The sequence below is a fragment of the Micropterus dolomieu genome, linkage group LG15 (assembly GCF_021292245.1).
Source record: "Micropterus dolomieu isolate WLL.071019.BEF.003 ecotype Adirondacks linkage group LG15, ASM2129224v1, whole genome shotgun sequence".
Taxonomy (NCBI): Eukaryota; Metazoa; Chordata; class Actinopteri; order Centrarchiformes; family Centrarchidae; genus Micropterus; species Micropterus dolomieu.
The window spans coordinates 24,176,520-24,189,267 of record NC_060164.1 but is presented as its reverse complement, the minus strand read 5'-3'; the positions used below and the strand labels follow the sequence as shown (position 1 = coordinate 24,189,267).

The 12,748-nt window shown below is 39.5% G+C and overlaps 1 protein-coding gene and 1 long non-coding RNA gene across 3 annotated transcripts; both read left to right on the top strand.

Annotated features, from left to right (window-relative positions):
• Positions 1–1,593: 1,593 nt before the first annotated feature.
• Positions 1,594–3,420, top strand: LOC123984002. 2 transcript variants are annotated; one of them, XR_006828344.1, is made up of 4 exons: positions 1,594–2,128; positions 2,246–2,333; positions 2,430–2,533; positions 3,312–3,420. It is a non-coding gene; the product is annotated as an uncharacterized LOC123984002 (long non-coding RNA). The 2 variants fall into 2 exon arrangements; XR_006828343.1 differs by having other exon boundaries at positions 1,594–2,333.
• Positions 3,421–4,211: 791 nt separating this feature from the next.
• On the top strand, positions 4,212–11,722 carry LOC123984001 (transmembrane protein 41A-B-like). Its single transcript, XM_046070556.1, has 5 exons — positions 4,212–4,750; positions 8,528–8,678; positions 9,425–9,586; positions 10,523–10,661; positions 10,751–11,722. The coding sequence occupies exons 1-5, from the start codon at positions 4,611–4,613 to the stop codon at positions 10,984–10,986; spliced, it is 828 nt and encodes a 275-aa protein (XP_045926512.1). The 5' UTR covers positions 4,212–4,610; the 3' UTR covers positions 10,987–11,722.
• Positions 11,723–12,748: the final 1,026 nt, after the last annotated feature.

Here is a 12,748-nt window from a genome sequence, read left to right as displayed (position 1 = left end):
GAGCTCTTGTGCGAAGAGTTCGGCCCCATAGACGTGGATCTGTTTGCGTCTCAAGAGACTACGCACTGCCCGCTATGGTTTTCTCTCGTTCCTCCATGGTACATTCGTGGCCGAGGCTACGTCTGTACGCTTTTCCCCCAGTCCCCCAAGGTTCATTCTACCAGAGGCATGGCGGCCTCTCGAGCCCTCCTTTCCGGGGCCTCTTTGCAGGATGTTTGTGTAGCGGCTGGCTGGGCCACTCCGCACACATTCATTCGGTTTTACAGTCTTCACCTTCCTTCGGCACCTGGCACTCGTGCGCTCTCCTCTTAGTCGTGCCACTTTATTGCACACTGGGGCAGGCGGGGTTTTCGGCACGGTTTAGTGGGTATCTCGTTCCCATAGTGTCGTAACCGATGCAGTTCGAGTTCCCTCGAAGGGGAACGTCTCGGATTACGTATGTAACCCTGGTTCCCCAAAAAGGGGAACGAGACGCTGCGTCGGCCCACCGCACCTCTCTCCCCGCCTGAAGAGCCTGCTTCATAGTTTAAGCTAATGATGAGTGTGTACAGGTGTGCTTTATACTCCTCCAGTTATTCCGTCACACCTTACCGTTCTAGCAACAAACCAATAGGATTGGAGTGATCTCATTCACGTTCAGACCTGCTTCGCCTAGAGGCGTTCCCATAGTGTCGTAACCGACGCAGTGTCTCGTTCCCCTTCTCGGGGAACCAGGGTTACATACGTAACCCGAGACCTTCAACGGGGGTTTATTGAGGGAAAACAAACAAAAGGCGAGCACACTTACTGACAGAGTGGCTGGTTAACAGAGTCCAAAAAACTAGGTGATCCTAACAGAAATCCAAAGGTACAGGGTGGCAAGACAAGCAAGGCTGGTTATAGGCAGGCAGAGAGTACACACACGACAGACTGGGGGGTAACATGAACAATGACCAGACAAAGACAAGACAGAAACACCAGGTATATATACACAGGGACTAACGAGCAGGGCGGGAGCAACACAGGTGACAGACATGAGACTAACGAGGCAGAGAGAGAGAGCAGAGGAAAACAGAGACTTGACATGACAAGCAGATCTGGGGCAGAGTGAATAAGCGACAACACAGAAACGCACACATGTTACAAAATATCAGAACACAGAACTAGACAGAGCTAGTACAGAGCTTAACAGAGAACACAAGACCAGGAGTAAACACTAAAGACATGGACTAAAGTACAAGACTAAGAACATGACATGGAATCAAAGACCAACTAAATAACAGATAATGAACTGGCCAAACAATAACTCAGAGGAACTCAAAACACAACAGACTATATAGCAGATACTGGACACTAGACAGGACAGAACCCAAAACTCAACATACTAAGGCAGATACCAAACTCAAAAGTGCAACACAAAGAATGGCCAACCGGAAGAGCGTGACATTAGGAGAGATAAGTCACTGTTTAGCCTACCTTAAGTGCCATTTTCACACTGATGATTTAAGTGGTGTGTATAAACCATACTGTTTACTGAATACATCCTTTTTTAAAATGTATTTCCCTTTTACAAATCAGATAATCAGCTTATGTTGAAAATAAAATATAAATGGTTCACATGTAAGACATTAATAATAATTGATAAAACCTTTGTGTTTGCTCTATTTGTGTCTTGAATCTGAGACCTTCCCCTCCAGCAAAGCCTGCGAGGCAAATATTTGCATTTTTGGAATTTCTTGAAGGACGTGGATGAGTCTGTTTACCTTCAGGCTCATTAGAACCAGCTTGCCTGGTGGAAGCCAAGATGGAAGTTGAATTTTGATTTTTTCTCTCCACCATAGAGACAGATTCTGAGACTTATGTTGCTGCCAGATGTGAGCACAGTCTTTCACAAACTGGATGCACTGCATCTGGATTTAAGCAGACAGAGTTAAACAGATTACATTATTGTTTACAATATTCACATACAACTAGTGAGTGATTTCTTTTTGGACCCTATTTTCCTAAAACTGAACTGGGCAGATTCTTAAGATCGTTTAGACAGACAGACACACCTGTCTGTCTGGTATATAAGCCAGAGTCACAACAGGGACATCATAAACAGTAACTTCACTGTTACACATTACTGTTTCTGACTTTAAGAGCAGAGGTAAGTTATTATTTAAAATCTCTTTTCAGCTTTTACTAACAATTAAAAACGGATAATTGATTTTTATCATAAAACGAAAAGCAGAGGATTGCACTAAGCCTGAGTTTTCTTTTTCAGAAAATGAAAGCTCCGATTGTGTTCCTCCTCTTTGCTCTCATGGTTGGGCTTAATGCAATGCCAACTGATACTGCTGGGGACCGAAAAGGTGCGTGTACCTGTGAGAATGTCTTACTTGAATACTTGAGTAGCACTTACCAAACACTTTGTGGATTTGTTACTGACACCTGTTCTAATCGTACAGTTATTCCAGGGGATTTGGCCCTAAAAATGTTGGAGCCTGATTTCTTCAACTTCCCTGTTACAAAAGGCAGTCCAATCTCAGCGAGAAAGAAAGGACAAACTTAAGTAATTACATTATCTTACTTTCATGTTACGTAAGCCATACAATCTGTCATCAGACTTTCCATTTCTTTGTGCTACTGCTGTGCATCTGATTTGACATTAGCAGGAGGATTCTCTAATGGATTATGGTAGTTTTGCAACCAGTTTGATGTGGGAATCATTGTCAGATCAGGTTCAGTTTAATGCTATGGACAGGTGATTCTAACCTAGATATGAAATACTTTTTATGGTCATATTCTCATCTTTACGCTGATATATATTAAAAATAACTTCACCCAAGCACCCAGCCTCTTCTATGCCATTTCATGCCCTTCTACAGAGAGTGCCGAGGCTGTTGTATGCACACAAAGTCTGACAGCAGGAGCCAATAAAAAAAGGAACAATCCTTTATCTTGATGTATTTTATTGACACAGGTTTTAATTAAATGCATCATAGCATAAATATGTTGTACACAATATTCACCAGGGCAGTTACTTTAACGTAGTTTCTGAAAATCTAAACTTAGTGCATTAATACTACATGTGTTGCTGGGAAAAGTAATTTGAGTTTATAATTGCTGCTTGCAGCTGCGTTAAAGCATTCAACAAAGGGAACTAAAAATCTACTATATTGATTACCTATCTCATACAAGTCTCTGCAAGTATCATACTAAACTTAATGCAAACCTAAGGCTGCCTGGCAATTGGGGCATTACTTACTTATAACTTAAAAAGAATGTAATTTAATTCTGAACAGTAAATTCTATTTGCAAGAAATACTATTTTTTAATTTCTTTTGCAGGAAAAGATGTCCATGAGTGTGAAGGGAAACAGCTTTGAAAACCTCCCTCTAAATCTGGCCCACGGTGTTTGAGCCAAAATATGTTGAATAAATAAACACAACAATGAAATACGTGTCCTTGTGTTGATTATATTTGTGTATAAAAAAAATTAAAATGTAAGTATATATTTGATATTTCCATTTTAGGGTGTTATTAAGTTATAAATCAAAGACAGAAGCCAGTTTCATTAGGGGATAATAGGAAAATTATTAAATTTAAGAATATTACTTTTCTTAGGTTTTATGAAATTTTCTCCCTATAATTAGCTAATATATGTTATGTTGTGAGTGTGCATGGACACCAAAAATACCATTGCAGGGGTTTCATTTAATATTACATTGCAACTTTGTCTATCATATAAAGTGACCAATAAAACATGAAATGTCTTTGTTTTTAATTTCACCTAAATCACATAACAAAACATTTCACTTCAAGAAAACCACCTCTATGTTTGTATAGATAGATAATTTATATTGTAAAATATAATCATGTTGTTCAGTCTTCTCTGCCTCTTTGATACGTAACGTTACTGTTTTTGGAGATTCATTTCACCTTATTGCCCCTCCACAGAAAACATGGGACCTTTTTAAAAGAAAAACTTCAGGCAAGAAACAAAACTTTTAAATTTTACAAAATGCCAAAATGCCTGTTTCTCACATTGTTTACAGTATATATACACAACCAGTAAATGTAAACCAGTAATGGAGTGATGTATTTCTATAAATACTAACACTGCTTGTCAGTTTGTATCATGTCATAATCTGACTCCTGTGAACCCCTCATGGCTTTTACCATGTAGCCCTCTAGTGGCTCATTCGTGTAAATACATGTCCAGGCTGCAGCAAACTAGACTACTCGCACAGACAGTTCAGTTTTTAGATAAGCCTGTTCATCCTTTCTTGGTGCAAATCGTTGAAGACCTCTGTAACGTCACCGGGAAAACCCCCCAACAGGAACCGCAATGAAACGCCAGGAGTTTTAACTGCTATCTGTTACACTTGGTGTCAACAGTGGTGTTTTCCCTCAAGAAAGTTGTTGGTCGCCGGCTGCCATGTGATCCGTGCGCCGAACCCGGCCAAAAATGTCAACCGTGACTTGTAGCCTGTTGTCCGGTAAGCAACACCTCTCTTCCTCGGTGTCGTCCAACTGAACCGCAACACGTCGACTTTCTTTACCAGGCGGTCTTCCCCTCTTCTTAAATTCAGCCTGAGTTTCCAGCGGAGTTATCCGGTGAACAGGGAGTTTCAGCAGGGAACAACATGCGCTCCTTAGCGGGACTGGCTGCCGTCGTGGCGGCGGCAAGTGTCTACCTCTACCTGCTGTCGGCTCATCTTCCCCCGGGACCGAAGCAAGTCCAGCTGGACTCCGAGGGGGAGGACGAGGGAGTCCAGGAGTACAGGTAGGGAACATGGAAAGAGAAAATGCAACTGTAAAAAAACAATTTCAAACTTAAATGTTGCCTTTTTAAATTACAGACCACATTTTATTTATTATTAAATGATTCTTACTGTAATCCAGTTGGGGACTATTGGGAATAATTTACATTATGTGGGTCTTTTTGCTTTTAGCAGGACTTACATGAAAGAAAAAACAGGCTACAGATTACTTGAAAATAAAACCCAACATAAATTGAATAGGTATTTGCTGTTGTTACTTCCAACACATACAGGTAACATCCAACTAATTTAACACCACAATATTTATTAACTCTGCCCAAGCTTTTGGGTAATGCAGTATGAAAGTAGCTTACATTTACACAAGTAAGTTAGTTTCTTCTCCTTTGCAGATTCAGATTATTAATGCAAATATAATAATCTATTAAAGTATGTATGATCATAGACTGTTACCCAGCAGTATGTCTATATAAAATACATTAAGATGATGCTTATGAATGCATTTATAATTATTATCTAATGATTAGATATATCATTCAGAAAGGCTAATGATATGGATAATGGGTACATTCATATTTTGTGAATACTTTGGTGCTTTTACCTAAGAAACAATTTGAATGCATGATTTTTACTTGCAAAAGAGTATTTCATGTGATATTACTACTTTAAGTGAAAGGTCTGAGTACTTCTTCCACCACTGGCAGTGACTCAGTGGGTTTTTCCAAACATTACAGTAACGTGAACATCAGGTGGCTTAGAAACTAAATGCCCACAGCCATAATTGTGAAACTTTTTTCCAGTCTCTGTAATGTTTTGACCTGTCATCACAGGTTGTGGACATTAATTACTTATTAATTATCTTGATGCTTTGGCAATAGTGTCCTTGCACACTCATGCCAATAAAGCCTATCGAACTGAATTGAATTGTGAGCAGTTCAACCAAAGGGTTATTTCCCTCCTCAGATTGTTTTATTTGAGGCATTTTAAGCACCCAAGAAGGCGAAAGAAAATACCAAAATCAAGAGGAAGCAGACATTTATGCCCCAAAATGGTAGAGCTGTTGTGACCCCTCTGATATTCAACCCCTTGGAGGGTCCCCGACCCCCATGTTAGAAACCACCAGACAACTGACCCATCAGTATCGTTTCCCTTCCTCTTTCCCAGTACATGCTGGGATAGGATCCCTGTGAGGGTGAATACAAGTTAAGAATGAAGGAATTAGGAACCTCTCCAAAGCTTTTCAGCTGTTCTTACATTTAGTCTGTTAAAGCAGACAGCGGATCTGAGCATTTTAACACCAATCACTTATAGATCTCTTATATTAATAACACAGCTATTTCCTTCTTATATTGGTGATCAGATCTATGTCACAAATAATAATAATAATAGTAAAAATAATGTGTCTTTTACATTCACAAGTCCTCTCCTTTCGTTCTCTCTCAGTACATTTTGGACTGATTGCGTTACTACTCAGAATGTGTGTGTTTTTATCTGCTGTGTGTGTGTGTGTGTGTGTGTCTTGTAAGTGGTATCTTGCAGTGTGCCAGACAGTCAAGTGTGAGGTTGTCTAGGGATGATAGAATAACGCCGACCAAGACACTCTGAAGCCAAGAGCATGGCCCATCTGTGTGTCTGTGTGTGTGTGTCTGTGTGTGTGTGTTACTCATATTATACTGGTACTTATCAAGTCATTTCAACATGGCGTGAGTGCGGCCATGTTACAACTTAAAGACACTACGTCATTAGCCAAGTCAAGTCATCTCTATAAGTTTGGCCAAAAAAACTGTACTTTTTTAAACAAAAACGAAACCAAAAAAATTACAAATTTGTTGAGTTAAAGTGACGTCACGGAACACAAGTTTACGCAGAATGGTGCTTAAATCCAATGCTAGAGAGTCCGTAAAATAAGTAAATAAAAACAACTCTACACTTTGGGGCAGCATCAAAAAAGACATGATTGCCTTTTAACTGTGGGAGGGACTGTAACATTTGGTTAGATGACCTCAGTGATCTGAATGTGGAGTTCAGTATGAACATGCATAATTATCATATCGGCTTCAGTGATCTACTAACTGATAAACTGGGAGCATTATTTTAATTTTATGACCCACACCATATTTCTTCATATTTTCTGTGAATTGACACCTTTTAAATCCTGAAATAAACCCGTTTGTTTTCTCCCTTTGTGTAACATACTTAACATCTGGTATTAAATTAAGAGTATATTGCAGGTTATTTTATTATATTAGTACCTTACTTCATTATCAAACAATTTTATGAATTACTTTTGGACTGCTGGTTGGACAAAGCAAACACTGAAGATGTCAACTTGGGCTCTGTGAAATTGTGATTGGTTATTTTCACTATTTGATGACATTTTGTAGTAATCAAAACAGTTCAATTAGTCATAAAGTTATTGAGTGGTTAATACATAGTGAAAATAATCGCCCTTGTTGCTTTTAAAATTCTCTCAACAGTAAACCTGATACGACCAAACTTCATATCAGTTCTTAGTTGAGATGAAGTGACTTCAGAGTTAAAACCCTCTCACGATAAGGAGTCTACCCCCGTAAATGAAAACTTGTGTGTGTCTGTGCATGTCCGGAGACAGAATGTTTCTCATGGAGTTATGCGTAAGCGAAATTTAAAGTGCCCACGATGACACATTTCCCTCCTTAAATACTGTACATGCAGTTTCACGTATCTAAGCTCTTTCACATGATCAACCTGCTGACCAATGACAGAAGAGAATGTTTGTCCACTGACCAGTAGAAACAAGGAATGCTGAATGTCAGGGCAGGTGGGGGAGAAAGTCAGCATCTTGAGTTTCAAGGGGGGGATTTCGGTGTGTGTGTGTGTGTGTGTGTGTTTGTGAGGGGTGTCTTCCTACGCAGTGAGACTATTTTTGTCCCTCAATCAAATATATCCTGTTACCCTCCCACTTGCTTTGGCACACACACACACACACACACACACACACACACACACACACACGACTGCCTTTTCCCTTCTTTCTAATATGATCTTTCTTCTTCTTCTTTCTCTGTTGTTTTATAAAATCATGTTGTGCAAACGTTATGTTTGTTTCAATCAAATTTAAAAAAAACATATTTTCTCTTACAACTTACCCATAGTTTTGATTGCGAGTCTCGATTATCCACAGACACTTCAATTTATTTAAATAGCACCAATTCATAACAGTTATCTCATTGCACTTTTCATGTAGAGCAGGTCTTGACCATACATTTTAAAATATTATTTTAGACCCAACAATTCAAAAAAGACGGTACTGTGGTTTTTGGAATTACTTTCCACCAACTAAATAGTCCCAATGAAAACTGTCCACAGAGATCTGTGGATTATTAACTGGGACATTTAATTTAATTTAGTTTCTAAATATATGCTAATTTTCTGGTGTATGATAAAATGTAGAGCATGTATCATCTGATATTAGCTTTCGCAGATACAGTATATCTGTAAGCCAAAAAGTAACAAGAAATTACAGCACATAAATGCCAAACTAGGTTTGAGGTTATTGGAGGTCAAATCCAGTATTCGTCGGCCTACAGTGTAAGGCATTCTTCGAAATGTATGAAATCAATAAAAGAAGGAGAAGTAGATAAAGCAGGTTGTAGGAAAAAGGACAGAACCAAAAGTACATCATAACTTGCTTCATAAAACAGCTAATGGACATCGGACATCACAGACTGATGTGTGAGGCATTTTAAATGGATCCATTTAAAAACCAGCAGGTACAGGTTCTTTCGTGTCTTTTCCTCCAGGTTGAAATTCCCATCGGATCTGGATGAGCTACGGGAGCTTGCAGAGATGCTCAAGTTTTATAAAAGAGAACATCACGGCTACGTTCTGCTGCTGTTCTGCAGCGCCTACCTCTACAAACAGTCCTTCGCAATACCTGGCTCCTCCTTTCTGGTGAGACATACTCTACATTCTTACACACACTCACACAATTCAGTTATTTTAACAAAACCTGAAGAGATGATAAGATCAAAGTCTATAGGCATCTTACAATTTTATTTATTGATTTATGAAGAATATACAGTATTTAATTAGGGCTAACCCAAATAGTCGAAAATTCGACGCTTCGATGGGCGGAGCCTGATTCGACAGCGAAACGAGAATCATGCCATTTTGGCGATATGTCTCAACGTCTGATTTATGTTAATATACAGCCTATAACAATGTACATTTCAATGTTTAATGCTGTAAATAAACATGTAAAAAGAAATAAAACTTTCAATAAATGTTTTTAAAGTGCATAAATAAATCCAAAATTGTAACCCTAACCCTGGGTTGTCAGTGCGCATGTGTAGGCGTAGTGTGTATATGTGTAGTGGCAGAAGAGGAACACTTGCTGTGCACAAAAACACACGATTCGACTGTCAGTCAACTATAGGCAGGATTTCACGATGCTGATTGAAGTATGTAAATCCTTAGTCGGGGACAGCCATAATTTTATTGTATAACATATTAAAAGCAAGAAAATGATTTTCAACTGATTCTGGCAGTGCATTTCAAGAAGTTTCTCAAATGAAGTGCCAATTTTTGATTCTTGCCACATTTTGATAAATACATACAGGAATAATGCACAGTGTGTGGTTAACACAGATGACTTTAATCCATTGATCTATCTGTTCATGTTTCCCTCTCTCCTTCAGAACATATTAGCTGGTGCGATATTCGGGCCCTGGGAAGGTCTGGTGTTGGCCTGCCTGCTCACCACGTCAGGCTCCACATTCTGCTTCCTGCTCTCCTCTGCGTTTGGAAAGCAGTACGTGGTTCAGTTCTTCCCTGAGAAGGTGTCCCGACTGCAGAGGAAGGTAGGCGTCACCATTCAGTAATTAACAAGATGAAGAGTCTACAGCCATGCTAGCAGCTGTGTGAGGCTGGACTTAAACACACTGGTGCTTTGAGCTCAATGCTAATATAAGCAAGCTAACATGCTCACAGTGACAATGTTAACATGCTTAGCTTATGTATGCTTGATAAATATTTTGACCAGATGTTGCTAGATGAAAAGTTATCACCTGTTACTGTACAATTCACCGTGTGGGGAACATGAGCGTCTGTGCCAGATTTCATGGCAATCAATTCAATAGTTCTTGAGCCATTTCAGTTGGGACGAAAGTTGTGGACTGATGGGCCGAGATTGCCAAACTGCTAGCGTGGCTACTAAACATTTAACTTTCAGAAGAGTTTGCTTTTTGGTCATTATGAAGATAGGGAGATAAAGTTACTGCAATAACTATTTGTAGTAATAATGTGTAGCTAAAGGAACAGAAAAGTTAAAATGAAGGTAATTATTTTATTAATATTAAGGAAGGTAAACCATTTGACCTTCTTTTCTCTTTTAACTTCTTACATCCTAACCTCTGCGGCTTGCTACTATGAATTTAGAATGGCCTTTAGAAACAGCCAGAACAAAAAATATACATATCTCTGTTAAAAACAAAATCTCCCCTGAGGTTTTAAAGTAGTGGAAACTGTTTCCTCTTCATTTTAGTGTAAATGCGACGTTCAGAGTTTTTTAGTTGTGTATTTTGCCGCACTGACTTATGATGGAAAAATAAATTTAGGAATTGTACTTTTACTTTTATGCAGTCTTGTTAGTACCTGTATATTGAATTTAGTTAGAGAAACAGGAAGAACCTGGTAACGCTCTGTGGCTGCTTTCATCTGCGTTTTCCCTCATTTTCTCTCACCATCTTTGTCCTTTTATCTTCCTTGTTCCCTCGTCGTTTTCCTCTCTCTGTCAGGTGGAGGAAAATCGTAGCAGTTTGTTCTTCTTCCTCCTTTTCCTTCGTTTCTTCCCTATGACTCCTAACTGGTTCCTTAACATCACCTGTCCTGTCCTCAACATCCCTATGCCCATTTTCTTCTTTTCTGTGCTAATAGGTGAGACTACACACACACTAAAAAAAACATACACACAACACAAAAAGCCACAAAAACACTGATCACTCAGCTGCTGCTTTCTCCTGCAGGTTTGATCCCCTACAACTTCATCTGTGTTCGTACGGGCTCCATCCTCTCAGAGATCTCCTCTCTGGATGATATATTCTCCTGGGGGACGCTGGCCCAGCTCCTGGCCATCGCCCTCATGGCTCTCGTGCCTGGAGCGCTGATCAAAAAGTACAGCAAATCCCACCTCAAGGTGGACGGCATGGACAGTAATGGATCCAGTCAGGCTGAAATCAAGCAGGACTGGAAGAGACGATGATTCTGGGATGAAAGAGGAATCGCCTGGTTTGGGATTCCCAAACAAGACATCGTGTTAGAAGAACTAAGATGGAAAAAACTCTCTCCACTGGTGGGTATGTGACCTTTTGTCTTCTCCAGCCTCGTGATTTCTGTAAGGTCACACCAAAGGCTAATCATACTCATAGTATGATATGTAGTTTGAAAATGTCTTCAGGTCACGTTACTTTAAGACTGCAGTTTCCCAATGATCTCTCAGTGCTATTACACAGAGCTTAAGTTGCAGGGGAATTGTTTGAGATGGATAAGGTCTAAGGTCCGCGGATGGAGCCCAAAAGGTGATTTGTACACTATAGAGCTCTGTACTGAACACAGACACACTAAGTCCCTAGTTTCTTTTAAATCACTTCTTAAAATGTTTCTCTTTGTGAAAGCTTTTGGAAATATTTCATGTTTTTTTTATTTATACTGTTTTTATTTCTATTTATTTGATTATATTAATTTTCTTGTCTGTGCATATGTCCTTTGGCCTTTTTTTCTCATTTGATCTGTTTTTCATGTTTTTATTTCTTTTTGTGAAGCGCTTTCTTAAGGAAGTTGGAAGGTTTAATGTCTTAACACAGGAATGATGACTTCTCCAAACTATATCTTCAGTTTCAGTTAATCATTGAGATATTGTGGAAATATGTAATACTCTGTCACTGACCTGGTCATCCTGTTTCCATCCCAGAGCCAACTAAACGCTGCCTACCATGCTGCATCTGTTGTGCATCATGATGTTGTTCTGCATTTCTTTCTCGGTCCGCCATGACTGCAGTTATAAATTGGCTGACCTTCTGTCAAAGGTGTTGCCATTGTGCCAAGTTATCACTAGAGCTTTAAAAGTAATTTGCAGCGTATAATAAATATGTAGCATAGAGCTGCATAGGAAGCCCCACTTGACCCTGTTGTGGAGATATCTGCTCTGGCTTAAACACACTGGATATCCTCACAAACCTTTGTCAATTTATCTTCCTTTTGTTTTTCTTGATTTTACAGTCTGCTTTTGATTATGGAGATCTGACAATTAACCAGCTAGTCAATATTGTTAATGTCTTCTCCTTACATATGTTTACTGAGTAACTCAGTTTCCAGCCATTATGGTTTCCATGCGGAAAAAATGTTTCAGCACGTTTGGACATTTAAATGTCTTAAGATTGAGTATGTCTGTCTTTTCCTAACATCACTTATACACTCACCTAAAGGATTATTAGGATCACCATACTAATACTGTGTTTGACCCCCTTTCTCCTTCAGAACTGCCTTAATTCTACGTGGCATTGATTCAACAAGGTGCTGAAAGCATTCTTTAGAAATGTTGGCCCATATTGATAGGATAGCATCTGGCAGTTGATGGAGATTTGTGGGATGCACATCCAGGGCACGAAGCTCCCGTTCCACCACATCCCAAAGATGCTCTATTGGGTTGAGATCTGGTGACTGTGGGGGCCATTTTAGTACAGTGAACTCATTGTCATGTTCAAGAAACCAATTTGAAATGATTGGAGCTTTGTGACATGGTGCATTATCCTGCTGGAAGTAGCCATCAGAGGATGGGTACATGGTGGCCATAAAGGGATGGACATGGTCAGAAACAATGCTCAAGTAGGCCGTGGCATTTAAACGATGCCCAATTGGCACTAAGGGGCCTAAAGTGTGCCAAGAAAACATCCCCCACACCATTACACCACCACCACCAGCCTGCACAATGGTAACAAGGCATGATGGATCCATGTTCTCATTCT

Bases quoted from the DNA above. Each gene is read 5' to 3' on its own strand.
- LOC123984001 (XM_046070556.1), top strand. From the start codon at position 4,611: ATGCGCTCCTTAGCGGGACTGGCTGCCGTCGTGGCGGCGGCAAGTGTC. The intron at 4,751-8,527 runs GTAGGGAACATG...CTTTTCCTCCAG, and splicing joins GAGGGAGTCCAGGAGTACAG to GTTGAAATTCCCATCGGATC. The intron at 10,662-10,750 runs GTGAGACTACAC...TTTCTCCTGCAG, and splicing joins CTTCTTTTCTGTGCTAATAG to GTTTGATCCCCTACAACTTC.